Consider the following 14,439-nt stretch of genomic DNA (forward strand, 5'->3'; position numbering starts at 1 on the left):
GGACAAAACTGTTTCTAGTTTCAGTTGCTGATAAATTTTCCCCTTGTGCTTTCTATTTACTACGTGTTAGCTAGTTTGAGGTTCTTTTGTTCTTAGATCTGTCAGACATCCAATTGCTTCTTTCTGATTTCTCCTGAAGATACTAATATCATGCAGGTCTTGTGGCTAATGGTAGTTTGTCTTTGCCCGTTTGTGTTTTGGAGTTTGTGAGGATATTCTTTCCCTTAGTTTTGTGTTAAATTTTGTTCACAGGTTCTGATTTTTAAATTGTGGTAAAACACACATAACATAAAATTTACCATCTTAACCATGTTTTAACTGTTTAGTAGTGTTAAGTATATTCACATTGTTGTGTAACTCCAATCTCCAGAACTAGTACATAGGTTTTTAGCTTTGCTATCTATTACTCTATCTGTTTTTATGTGGGTATTTGGAGATATTAAAAAACTATGCCATCACTGCTGCTAACCTCCTGTACTGAGTTTTGAAAGAGAAAAAATAGATTTCTTGACAGAGAGATAAAAGAGAACTGGCATAGCTTTCAAGAGTTACCTTCTATTTTATCTCTACTTACAACAGTTAAACGTTTCAACATATACATGGTAAACTAGTAAATGCTACCTCAAAAATTTTAGAGTCATGACTCATTTCTTTTTAAGAAGTGAGGATGAAATATATGTTCTTATCAGTAATCATAGCACATGAGACTCTAAAATCTAATGACGAAAAGCTGACAGAAGAAATTAAGAACAAAATCTGTTCTACCAAAATTAACTATTTGTACACCAGTATAAAGTGACTATGGCAGCCCACCTAGATCTCCCTAAGCATACTTCAATGATTAATGAGTCTATATACAAAATACTTTAAGCTTTTTATAAGATGTCCTATACAAAGTATTATTACGTAATCATTTCTCTGGGGGAAGTCTGAGTAGAGTCATTCATTAAGTACACTCCACGTAGATTCAGGAAAAAAATCAGAACAGATTTCACAAATGGTGTGCTTGATATATATAGAATGTAATCTGAAATACATTTCTAACATTTCAATGTTAGGTACAATCAGTGTGACAGTTGAAAAAATCAGGTTATGTGCCCCAAAGCATAGGCAACAAAAGCAAAAAAAGTAAGATTACATCAAACTAAAAGGCTTCTGCACGGCAAAGGAAACAATCAACAGAGTGAAGAGACAATCTACAGAGTGGAAGAACATATCTGCAAGCCATACATCTCGTAAAAGGTTAATACTGAAAATAAATAAGGAACTTAATTCAACAGCAAGAAAACAAATAATCTGATTTAAAAATGGGCAAAGGACCTCAATAGATATTTCTCAAAAGAACACGTACAAATGGCTCAGTATATGAGAAAATGCTCAATATCACTAATCATCAGGGAAATGCAAATTAAAATCACAATGAAATACCATGTCACACCTGTTAGAATGGCTACTATATAAAAAAAGATAGATAACAAATGTTGGCAAGAATATGGAGAAAAGGAAACCCTTGCATACCATTGATGAGAATGTAAACTAGTATAGCCATTACGGAAAACAGTATGGAGGTTCCTCGAAAAATTAAAAATAGAACTATCATATGATCCAGTAATCCCACTACTAAGTATATATTCAATGGAAATAAGTATGTTGAAGAGATACCTGTACTCTCATATTCATTGCAGCATTATTTATAATAGACCAGATATGAAGTTAAGCTAAATGTACCTCAACAGATGAATGGATACAGAAAATGTGGCATATATGAATAGAATACTATTCAGTCTTAAAAAAGAAGGAAATCCTGACATTTTCGACGGCATGGATAAACCTGGAGGACATTAAGTGAAACAAGCTAAACACAGAAAGACAAATATTGCATGATCTCACTTATATGAGGAATCTAAAAAAGTTGAACTCAGAAGTAGAGAGTAGAATGGTGGTTACCAGGGGCTGGCAAGGTGAGGGGCAGTGAGGAAATCTTGGTAAATGAATACAAAATTTCAGTTAGGAGGAATAAATTCAAGAGCTCTAATGTACAACATAGTAACTATAGTTAATAACAACGTATTATACACTTCAGAGTAGATTTTAAGTGTTCTCACCACAAATAAATCACAAGTATGTGAGGTAATATGTTAATTAGCTTGATTTAGCCATTCCGCAACCTATACATATTTCAAAACATCATGCCGTACACTGTGAATATATATAATTTTTGTTAATTAAAAAAAACTTTTTTTAGATCTTTCATTTTCCTGGACTTTAAGATCAACTGAAGACTTTTTGCTGAAAGCCTATGGGAAATCCATTGAATAGTGGATCCTCCAATGTCCTAAATTCAGCTCTACTTCTTCTTTTTTTTTTTTTTCCCCTTGATACAGGGTCTCACTTTGCACCCAGGCTGGAGTGCAGTGGCGTGATCTCAGCTCACTGCAGCCTCAACCTCCTGGGCTCAAGTGATCCTCCCACCTCAGCCCCACAAGTAGCTGGGACTACATGCACCGCCATGCCTGGCTAATTTTTTTTTTTTTTTTTTGTATTTTTTATCTCACCATGTTGCCCAGGCTGGTCTCGAACTCCTAAGCTCAAGCAATCCACCTGCCTTGGCCTTCCAAAGTGCTAGGATTACAGGTGTGAGCCACCACGCCCAACCTGTAGTTTTTCTTTTAAAGAGCTCTATGTTCTTTAAAATAAAAATATGGAAAATGACTTAAAAAAAAATCACCTCTCAACAATGTTGAGGCAAGACACACCATCCTGGCCACCCACAGCATAGAGAAAGCCTCCAAGTACTGCTACACCAACACTTGTCCTGCAGGTGCTTGTAGGGGCCACATCACTGCTCCACTGGTTTGTTTTGGGGTCATACCTGAAAAGAAGATACCAAGAGGAGAGTTTGTATTACACAAAGGAAGCTTGGCTATGTTTACATATTCTAAATCCATGGATTTATATGATATATATTATTTCTCCATAAGTATGGGCTGATTAATAATAACCAAAACATTTGAAAATCTGGTTTGTGTTTTTATTTTTTGAAATTTATGTATGAATATATTTTATTTAAAAAAATCAGAATATTATTGATAAAGTTAAAGCCCTCCTTGAGTTCCACCTGAATTCTTGTCTCTTCCCATTTTGATTTGGCATATATCCTTCAAGACTTTTCAGTAAAATGCTTTCATATAGGTATATATGTATCCACATATATATATTTCTTTATATGCAAGCATGTTTTCTTCACATAAATAATACCACACAGTAGGCACTGCTTTTTCCCTCAACGTTTTTTGAGATCTATTTATGCTAATATAGCTCTAGATTTTTCTTTTGAATTATTTTACTATTATATGTGTTATACATTATTTAATTATATTCCTACCGATATACCCCTTAGGCTGTTTCTGATATTTTGCTATTAAAAACAACGTTCATCCTTATATATTTCTCTTTGTGCAAATGGGTGATAGATAGAATTACTGTAGCAAACAGTATGCTTAATTTTTTTTTTTTTTTGAGACGGAGTCTCGCTCTGTTGCGCAGGCTGGAGTACAGTGGCACGATCTTGGCTCACTGCAAGCTCCGCCTCCCGGGTTCACACCATTCTCCTGCGTCAGCCTCCCAAGTAGCTGGGACTACAGGCGCCCGCCACCACACCCGTCTCTTTTTTTGTATTTTTAGTAGAGACGGGGTTTCACCGTGTGAGCCAGGATTGTCTCAATCTCCTGACCTCGTGATCCACCCGCCTCGGCCTCCCAAAGAGCTGGGATTACAGGCATGAGCCACCGTGTCCGGCCGAGTATGCTTAATTTTTAAAAATACTATCAAATTGCTCTTTTTGTAGACATATCTTTTTTTTAAATTTCGTTGATTTTTTTTGTTTTGTTTGTTGGGTTTTATTGCCTTTTCAGTGATGACTTAAAAGCATGATTCATTTATTTTGCATCTTTCTTATTTCCAAATGCATATAAGTTATATAATGTATCTAAGCTAAAATTCATGTAAATTTGCCCCTGGGTACCACCTTAGTTGCATTCTATCCATTTTGACATATATAGGCTAAATTGTTAAGGCATAAATATTTAGCTATTTCTACACTTCTTTAACCCATCAATTTTTTTTAAACTGGGATGTGTTCTTTATTTTTCCATAAGTTATTGGGGTATTGGGGTACAGGTGGTATTTGGTTACATGAGTAAGTTCTTTAGTGGTTATTTATGAGATTTTGGTGCATGCATCAGTATACATGGCACCATATTTGTAGTCTTTTATCCCTTGACCCCCTTCCACTCTTCCCCCCAAGTCCCCAAAGTCCACTGTATCATTCTCATGCCTTTGAGTCCTCATAGCTTAGCTCCCACATTATCAGTGAGAACATACGATGTTTGGTTTTCCATTACTGAGTTACATCGCTTAGAATAATAGTCTCTAATCTCATCCAGGTCACTGCAAATGCTGTTAATTCATTCCTTTTTATGGCTGCATAGTATTCCATCGTCTATATACACCACAGTTTCTTTATCCACTCATTGATTGATGGACATTTGGTTTGCTTCCACGATTTTGCAATTGTGAATTGTGCTGCTAGAAACATGCGTGTACAAGTATCTTTTTCGATTTATGACTTCTTTTCCTCTGGGTAGATACCCAGTAGTGGGATTACTGGATCAAATGGTAGTTCTACTTTTAGTTCTTTAAGGAATCTCTGCACTGTTTTCCATAGTGGCTGTACTAGTTTACATTGCCACCAGTGGTGTAGAAGTGTTCCCTGTTCACAGCATCCACACCAACATCTACTGGTTTTTGATTTTTTTTATTATGGCCATCCTTGCAGGAGTAAGGTGGTATCACATTGTGGTTTTCATTTGCATTTCCCTGATCATTGTGATGTTGAGCATTTTTTCATATGTTTGTTGGCAATTTGTATATCTTCTTTTGAGAATTGTTTATTCACGTCCTTAGCCCACTTTTTGATAGGATTGTTTTTTTCTCACTGACTTGAATTCACTGTAGATTCTGGATATTAGTTGTCTGATGTAGATTGTGAAGATTTTCTCACACTCTGTGGATTGTCTGTTTACTTTGCTGACTGTTACTTTTGCCATGCAACAGCTCTTTAGTTTAATTAGGTCCCAGCTATTTATTTTTTGTTTTTATTGCATTTGCTTTTGGGTTCTTGGTCATGAAATCCTTGCCTAAGCCAATGTCAAGAGGGATTTTTCCAATGTTATCTTCTAGAATTTTTACAGTTTCAGGTCTTAGGTTTAAGTCCTTAATACATCTTGAGTTGATTTTTGTATAAGGTGAGAGCTGAGGATCCAGTTTCGTTTTCTTACATGTGGCTAGCTAATTATCCCAGCAACATTTGTTGAAAAGAGTGTTCTTGTACCCCTTTATGTTTTTGTTTGCTTTGTTGAAGATCAGTTTGCTGTAAGTATTTGGGTTTATTTCTGGGTTCTCTATTCTGTTCCATTGGTCTATGTGCCTGTTTTTATACCAGTACCACACTGTTTTGGTGACTATGGCTCTATAATATAGTCTGAAATCAGGTAGTGTGATGCCTCCAGATTTGTTTTTTTGCTTAGTATTGCTTTGGCTATGTGGGCTCTTTTTTGGTTCCATATGAACTTTATAATTGTTTTTTTCTAATTCTGTGAAGAATGATGGTGGTATTCTGATGGTGATTGCATTGAATTTGTAGATTGCTTTGGCAGTATGGTCATTTTCACAATATTGATTCTACCCATCCATGAGCATGGGAAGTGTTTCCATTTGTTTGTGGCGTCTATGATTTCTTTCTGCACTGTTTTGTAGTTCTCCTTGTAGAGGTCTTGAGGTCTTTCGACTCCTTTGTTAGGTATATTCCTAAGTATTTTATTTTTTTTGCAGCTATTGTAAAAAAAAGTTGAGTTCTTGATTTGATTCTCCGCTTGGTTGCTGTTGGTGTATAGAAGAGCTACTGATTTGTGTACATTAATCTTGTATCTGGAAACTATGCTGAATTCTTTTATCAGTTCTAGGAGCTTTCTAGAGGAGTCCTTAGGATTTTCAAGGTAAACAATCATATCATCAGCAAACAGTGACAGTATGACTTCCTCTTTACTGATTTGGATGCCCTTTATTTCTTTCTCTTGTCTGATTGCTCTGGCTAGGACTTCCAGTACTATGTTGAAGAGGAGTGGTGAGAGTGGGCATCCTTGTCTTTTTCCCACGCTCACAGGGAATGCTTTCAACTTTTCCCCATTCAGTATGTCAGCTGTGGGTTTGTTATAGATGGCTTTTATTAAAGTATGTCCCTTGTATGCCAATTTTGCTGAGAGTTTTAATCATAAAGTGATGCTGGGTTTTGTTGAATGCTTTTTCTGCATCTATTGACATGACCGTGTGATTTTTGTTTTTAATTCTGTTTATGTGGTGTATCACATTTATTGACTTCCATATGTTAAACCATCCCTGCATCCCTGGTGTGAAACACACTTGATCATGGTGGATTATCTTTTTGATATGATGTTGGATTCGGTTAGCTAGTATTTTGTTGAGGATTTTAGCATCTACATTCATCAAGGATATTGGTCTGTAGTTTTCTTTTTTGGTTATGTCCTTTCCTGGTTTTGGTATTAGGGTGATGCTGGCTTCACAGAATGAATTATGAATTATTAGGGAGGGTTCCTTCTTTCCCTATCTTGTGGAATAGTGTCAAAAGGATTGGTACCAATTTTTCTTTGAATGTATGCTAGAATTCTGCTGTGAATCCGTCTGGTCCTGGACTTCTTTTTTGTTGTAATTTTTTAATTACCACTTCAATCTTGCTGCTTGTTATTGGTCTGTTCAGGGTATCTAATTCTTCCTAAGATAGGAGGGTTGCATTTTTCCAGGAATTTATTCATCTCTTCTAGGTTTTCTAGTTTATATGTGTAAAGGTGTTCATAGTAGCCTTGAATGATCTTTTGTATTTCAGTGGTGTCAGTTGTAATAGCTCCCGTTTCATTTTCTAGTGAGGTTATTTGGATTTTCTCTCCTTTTCTTGGTTAATCTTGGTAATGGTCTATCAATTTTATTTATCTTTTCAAATAACCAGCTTTTTGTTTCATTTCTCTTTTGGTCTTTTGTTTGTTTCAATTTCATTTAGCTCTGCTCTGATCTTGGTTATTTCCTTTGGGTTTGGGTTTGGGTTTGATTGGTTCTTGTTTCCCTAGTTCCTTGAGGTGTGACCTGTTTGTGCTCTTTCAGACTTTTTGATGTAGGCATTTAGGGCTATGAACTTTCCTTTTAGCACCGCCTTTGCTGTGTATCCCAAAGGTTTTGATAGGTTGTGTCATTATTGTCATTAAGTTTGAAGGATTTTTAAATTTCCATCTTGATTTCGTTTTTGACCCAGTGCTCATTCAGGAGCAGGTTATTTAATTTCCATGTATTTGCATGGTTTTGAAGGTTCCTTTTGGAGTTGATTTCCAGTTTTATTCCACAGTGGTCTGAGTGAGTGCTTGATATAATTTCAATTTTCTTAAGTTTATTGGGGCTCATTTTATGACCTATCTTATGGTCTATCTTGGAGAAATTTCCACGAGCTGTTGAATAGAATGTGTATCCTGTGGGTTTTGGATGAAATGTTCTGTATATATCTGTTAAGTCCATTTTTTCCAAGGTATAGTTTAAATCCATTGTTTCTTTGTTGAATTTCCCTCTTGATGACCTGTCTAGTGCTGTCAGTGGAATACTGAAGTCTCCCACTATTATTGTGTTGCTGTCTATCTCATTTCTTGGGTCTATTAGTAATTGTTTTATAAGTTTGGGAGCTCCAGTGTTAGGTGCATGTATGTTTAGGACTATGATATTTTCCTGTGGGACAAGGCCTTTTACCATTATATACTGTCCCTCTTTGTCTCTTTTAACCACTGTTGCTTTAAAGTTTGTTTTGTCTGATATAAGAAGAGCTACCCCTGCTCGCTTTTGGTGTCCATTTGCATTAAATGCCTTTTTCCACTGCTTTAAGTTTATGTGAGTCCTTATGTGTTAGGTGAGTCTCCCAAAGGCAGCAGATGGTTGGTGAGTTCTTATCCATTCTGCGGTTCTGTACCTTTTAAGTGGAGCATTTAGGTCATTTACATTCAATGTTAGTATTGAAATGTGAGGTACCGTTACTTTCGTAGTGCTCTTTGTTGCCTATGTACTTTGGTTTTGTTTTCTGTTTTTGCTTTTTAACTTGTATTTTTGCATTATGGGTTCTGTGTGATTTATGCTTTAAAGAGGTTCTGTTTTGATGTGTTTCTAGGATTTCTTTCAAGATTTAGAGCTCCTTTTAGAAGTTCTTGTAGTGGTGATTTGGTAATGGCGAATTATCTCAGCATTTCTTTGTCTGAAAACGGCTTATCTTTCGTTCACATACGATGCTTAGTTTCACTGGATACGAAATTCTTGGCTGATAATTGTTTTGTTTGAGGAGGCTGAAGATAGGTCCCCAATTCCTTCTAGCTTATAGGGTTTCTGCTGAGAAGTCTGCTGTTAATATGATAGGTTTTCCTTTATAAGTTACCCTGTGCTTCTGTCTCACGGCTCTTGATTCTTTCCTTCATCTTGAGTTTGGATAACCTGATGACAACGTGCCTAGGGAAAGATCTTTTTGTGATGAATTTCACAGGTGTTCTCTGCGCTTCCTGTATTTGGATGTTTAGGTCTCTCACAAGGCTGGGGATATTTTCCTTGATTACTCCCCCGAGTATGTTTTCCAGGCTTTTAGAATTCTCTTCTTCCTCGGATATACCGATTATTCTCAGCTTTGGTTGTTTAACATAATCCCAGACTTTTTGGAGGCTTGTTCATATTTTCTTATTCTTTTTTCTTTGTCTTTGTTGGATTGGGTTAATTCAAAGACCTTGTCTTTGAGCTCTGAATTTCTTTCTTCTACTTGTTCATATCTATTACTGAGACTTTCTAGAGCATTTTGCATTTCTAAAAGTGTGTCCAAAGTTTCCTGAATTTTGGTTTTTTCATTAAGCTATCTATTTTCTTGAGTGTTTCTCCCTGCACTTGTTGTATCATTTTTGGATTTCCTTGCATTGGGCTTTGCCTTTCTCTGGTCCCTCCCTGATTAGCTTAATAACTAACCTCCTGAATTCTTTTTCAGGTAAATCAGGGAATCTTCTTGGTTTGGATCCATTGCTGGTGAATTAGTATGATTTTTTTGGGGGTGTTGAAGAGCCTTGTTTTATCATGTTACCAGGGTTGGTTTTCTGGTTCCTTCTCATTTGGGTAGGCTCTGTCAGAGGGAAGGTCTAGGGATGAAGGTTATTGTTCAGATTCTTTTGTTCCACAAAGTGTTCCCTTGATGTAGTATTCTCCCTCTTTTCCTATGGATGTGGCTTCCTGTGAACCAAATTGCAGTGATTGCTATCTCTCTTCTGGGTCTAGCCACCCAGCAAGTCTACTCGGCTGTGGGCTGGTAGTAGGGGATGTCTGCACAGAGTCCTGTGATGTGAACCATCTATGGGTCTCTCAGCTGTGGATACCAGTGCCTGTTCTGGTGGAGGGTGCAATGGACTCCGTGAGGGTCCTTAGTTTTGGTGGTTTAATACCCTATTTTTGTGTTGGTTGGCCTCCTGCCAGGAGGTGGTGCTTTCCAGAAAGCATCAGCTGTAGTAGTGTGGAGAGAGACTGGTGGTAGGTGGGGTCCTAGAACTCCCAAGATTATATGCCCTTTGTCTTCCACTACCAGGGTGGACAGGGAAGGACCATCAGGTGGGGGCGGGATTAGGCATGTCTGAGCTCAGACTCTCCTTGGGCGGGTCTTGTTGCGACTGCTGTTGGGGATGGGGGAACAGATTCCTAGGTCACTTGAGTTGTGTACCTAGGAAGATTATGACTGCCTCTGCTGAGTCATGCAGGTTGTCAGTAAAGTGGGGGAAAGCCAGCAGTCACAGGCCTTACTCAGCTCCCATATAAACTGAAGGGCTGGTCTCACTCCCATGGTCTCACTCCCACCGTGCCCCCCTCACAACTCTGAGTCTGTTTCCAGGCCACGGGCAGGCGGCAGGCTTGCCCCAGGCTATCCGCCTCCCAGCTGCAAGAGAAAAGGGCTTTCGTTTTCCCCCTGCCGGTGAAGTCTGCATGCAGGATTTGCAGCCTACCTTGAGTTCTGGTCAGGAGGCTTCTAGCCCTGTTCAAATTGTTACAAAGTTCAGCTAGAGAATTCCTTCTCCCTGGGGAGTTTTATCCCCTGCTCCTCTGGCCACCCTCCCGATGGATCCCTGTGGTGCCAGGCAGGAATGGCCTGCTTGGGGACCCAGCAAACTCCCAGGGCCTTTCTGCTGCTTCCTCTACCCCTGTTATTTCGCTTGCCTCTCTAACTTGACTCAGCTCCAGGTAAAGTTGGAAACTTCTCCTGCAAACAGACCTTCAGCTTCTCCAGTGGGGGTGTGTGTTTGGGAGAGGAGGGTCTCCCTTTCCCATTTCTGCAGTTGGGGCACTCCCAGTATTTGGGGTTTCTCCCGGGTCCTGCAGGAGCAGTCCGCTTTCTTCAGAGGGTCTGTGGGTCCTCTTGAGATTGCTGATTTTTTCTTGCAGTCAGTCTGGAGCTAACATTTGCAATCAAGCCTCCGCATGTTGCCCGGTCTGGAGTTTCAGTCTAGTCCTGCCTCCCATCTGCCATGATCCCTTCTGTGGTGCCATCAATTTATTTTTAAGTGTGTGTGTTGTTTTCTTTTTTTTTTTTTTTTTTTTTTTTTTTTGAGAGAGTCTTGCTCTGTCACCCAGACTAGAGTGCAATGGCGCAATCTCATCTCATGGCAACCTTTACCTCCCAGGCTCAAGCGGGCCTCCTGCCTCAGTCTCCTGAGTAGCTGGGACTACAGGCGTGCACCACTACAACTGGTAAATTTTTGTATTTTTTGTAGAGATGAGGTTTCTCCATGTTGCAGTTGTTTTACTTCTATGGGACTGATCCCTCTGCTTTTTAAGATTTTTCCCCAGCTGCACAATCTATATCTTTAGAACTTGATATGCAGCAGCGTTTCATAGATGTGTTATGGAAACAAAGAGTCACTGTTAATCAACACAGCTTCTTGAGAGCAAGAAGCTATTGAAACATCAGTTACTAGAGATTCCCAATGTGCCCAGTCACTGCGATAGATATTATGGTGAAACACATTTCAACACATATAGTACAATGTGATGGATATGTACAAACATGTTCAAAATACTTATGGAAGGGCAAAGGAACAAGTAACTAGTAACTAACTCATCTGTATGGTATCGTAGAAAGTTGTATGTATTAAGTAACATTTGTGTCTTGAAGAAAATGTAAGTCTTTTTTTTCTTTTTTTTTTTTGAGAAGGAGTCTTGCTCTTTTGCCTAGGCTGGAGTGCAGTGGTGTGATCTCGGCTCACTGCAAGCTCTGCCTCCCAGGTTCTGGCCATTCTCCAGCCTCAGCCTCCCGAGTAGCTGGGATTACAGGCATGAGCCACTGCACCTGGCCAAAGGAAATGTAAGTCTTAAAGTGGCAGAAGTATCCCAGGGAAAAAAGAACAGCATGCATATATGTAAGGAGAGAGGTATGACTTGGAATGGACATACAGCATGTCCAAGGAACTGCAGGCAATTTGATGTGTCTGTAGTAGCATGCTTAGGGAGTGGTAGTGTGTCATGGGAGACAGACTAGAAAAATAGGCGGAGACCAGATCATAAAGAATTTGTGTATCATACTAACTTGTTTAGGTTGCCAACTAGTGCCACAGATGCAATACTAAAGCATTAAATCAATTTGTTTCCTAATTAACATCTCAAATAAAACTATATGAATAGTAGAGAGAAAATTACAGATTGACCTTACTCACCTTTCAACACTATTGAGATAAGAGGATCCATCATGGCCTCCTACTGCATATAACAGATCATCAAGAACACTGACCCCAACTCCGCATCTCCTTTTGCTCATTGAAGCCACCATTCTCCATTCATTGGTCTGTGGATCATATCGTTCAACACTGGAAATGGCATCTCCACTGCACCAACCACCAACTGGGGAAGTAACAGAAATGGTCAAGAGAATCCTATCCTGAAGCATAAAATGTAACACTCACTACTAACTTCACTGTGACCTAATGCTTAGACTCACCAAATGTCTCTAGTAGTAGGTCAAAATGCAAGTTATGACTTCAACTCATTCCACTGGGATTGCTATAATCTTTAATTAATTCTGTAAATAAGTTAGTATTATGTCTATTTTACAAAGGAGGGCAATGATACCAATTCACATAGGATTATGAGATGTATATATGGATAGAATGGAGAAATTATAGATGGATATGCATAGAATGGAGAAATAAATTATAATTGTTTAATGTTTTTTCACAATTCCATGTGATTATGGGATGAGCTGCACATTGATATATAAATTAATGCATGTGACTCATTTCAACAAAACATCTACTGCACGACATTTTTATTTTTTGAGACAGGATCTTGTTCTGTTCCCCAGGCTGGAGTACAGTGGTGCAATCACAGCTCACTGCAGCCTTGACCTCCTAGGCTCAAGCCATCCTCCTGTCTCAGCCTCCCAAGTAGCTGGGACTACAGGCATGCACTACCACACTCAGCCAATTGTTTTTCTTATTTTTTGTAAAGATGGGGTCTCCCTATATTGAGACCAGGCTGGTCTCAAACGCCTGGCCTCCAGAAAGCTGTATAGGCATGAGCCACTGTGACCAGCCAACATTTTTGGATTTATATAAAAATAGATATTAAAGGTGTTGAATGAGAAAAAAGAATAGAGCACTCTTTTGGAGTATATCAGTGTGGAATCATGGGTTATGAGTCAAGCTATATGCTGACTTATTATTTGTGTCTTATGACAGTAAATATCATAATTGTCCAAAGGATTATTCAAATGACAATTTCTCACCTGGGAAAATACTCAATTTACTAACAGTATATTAAGATCCAAACCTGCAAAGAGTACTTCCCCACATCGGATAGGTTTCCGTGGTCTTGTCCTTGGTCCTTGCATTAGTGGTCGTTCTTGCGGCAATAGGAGGTAGTTTTTAGCCTCATCTACCAAGTCTCTGTAGAAAAAATTCTGCCTTTATTCCAAATATCTAAATTACATTGTTAGTTAAGTCCCAATGTAGTTTAGGAATATATAGGTTGGCAAAGGGAAGCAAGCATAAATCAAACCAAATCATGAATGCCAGCCAATATTAAAATTGGCACAAACATGAAAGCAATAATGCCAGTCAAACTGAGTTGTGAATTGATTGGTATTTCCATCATGACTCATATCTCACTGCAAATTTAGCCTAAAGCTCAACATGCTTACAGCCAACAATAACTTATAGAAAAGTAAAAATTACAATTTGATTACTACACTGCAGAGTTACTACTTTTTAATAAATTTTATTAGATTCTGCAAGATATTAGCAAGGTAGCACATCAACCAGGGCGACAGTTATTTGCTAGATTAAAGTAATAAAACTGGGTCAAAAATCGGATTGCTGAAAAGAAACACTGTACTGCCACAAATTTGCTATCTGGTAACATATGAATGGTTTACTCTCAACAAGTCTACCGAGACAAATTTCCTGTCTTGTTAAGACACTTTAAGAGAAGAGTCTAGTAATTACACTTGTAATGACTTTGCAGTGGCTCACGCCTGTAATCCCAGCACTTTGGGAGGCTGAGGGGCGGTGGATCATGAGGTCAAGAGATCGAGACCATCCTGGCCAACATGGTGAAACCCCGTCTCTACTAAAAATACAAAAAGTAGCCGGGTGTGGTGGTGCGCGCCTGTAGTCCCAGCTACTCAGGAGGCTGAGGCAGGAGAATCGCTTGAACTTGGGAGGCAGAGGTTGCAGTGAGTCGAGATTGCACCACTGCACTCCAGCCTGGCAACAGAGCGAGACTCCGTCTCAAAAAAAAAAAAAAAGACAAAAGACTTTGATCTCCTAATAGCTTGTTAGGTCATTTGAGGGTTCCTACAAATAATACTATAGAGCTATAATATTGAGCAAACCAACACAAAATTAATGGTAGTAACAACACTTACAGCTATGTGCTAATCCTGGTTTTAAGTGCTTAATATATATAAACTCATTTAATCTTCACAACAGCCTTATGGAATAGGCACTATTATCATCCTCACTTTATAGAGGAAGAAACTGCAGCAAAAAGAAGTTAGGATATCAGGAAGGGTCTTCTTTTAAATGTGACTTCATAAGTACTTTTACTTTCTGCATCAGAATCAGTACAATACAATCTGATTTACGTTTAATGGAGGAGGGCATCTATGTATTATTTCTTCAGATTTCAGCATGTATAATGTACATGGTTTTCCTTTTTGCTACTGCAAATATTTAGGAGAATTAATTGCCATTTGTCTGTGTTTTTTTTTTTTTTTTGAGACTGAGTTTCACTTTTGTTGCCCAGGCTGGAGTGCAATGGCGTGAT

General features: G+C 38.5%; 1 protein-coding gene across 2 annotated transcripts in view; it reads right to left on the reverse strand.

Annotated features, from left to right (window-relative positions):
- The window catches only part of KLHL20 (kelch like family member 20), a 71,574-nt gene that overhangs the window by 18,017 nt on the left and 39,118 nt on the right, over positions 1–14,439 (reverse strand). For both annotated transcript variants that reach the window (XM_004027921.4, XM_019026741.3), the window contains 3 exons: positions 12,943–13,058; positions 11,832–12,015; positions 2,729–2,872 (listed from right to left, as the gene is read on the reverse strand). In XM_004027921.4, the coding sequence (XP_004027970.1) occupies positions 2,729–2,872; positions 11,832–12,015; positions 12,943–13,058 (444 nt within the window). The remainder of the gene's footprint in view (positions 1–2,728; positions 2,873–11,831; positions 12,016–12,942; positions 13,059–14,439) is intronic.

The sequence above is a fragment of the Gorilla gorilla genome, chromosome 1 (assembly GCF_029281585.2).
Source record: "Gorilla gorilla gorilla isolate KB3781 chromosome 1, NHGRI_mGorGor1-v2.1_pri, whole genome shotgun sequence".
Classification (NCBI taxonomy): domain Eukaryota; kingdom Metazoa; phylum Chordata; class Mammalia; order Primates; family Hominidae; genus Gorilla; species Gorilla gorilla.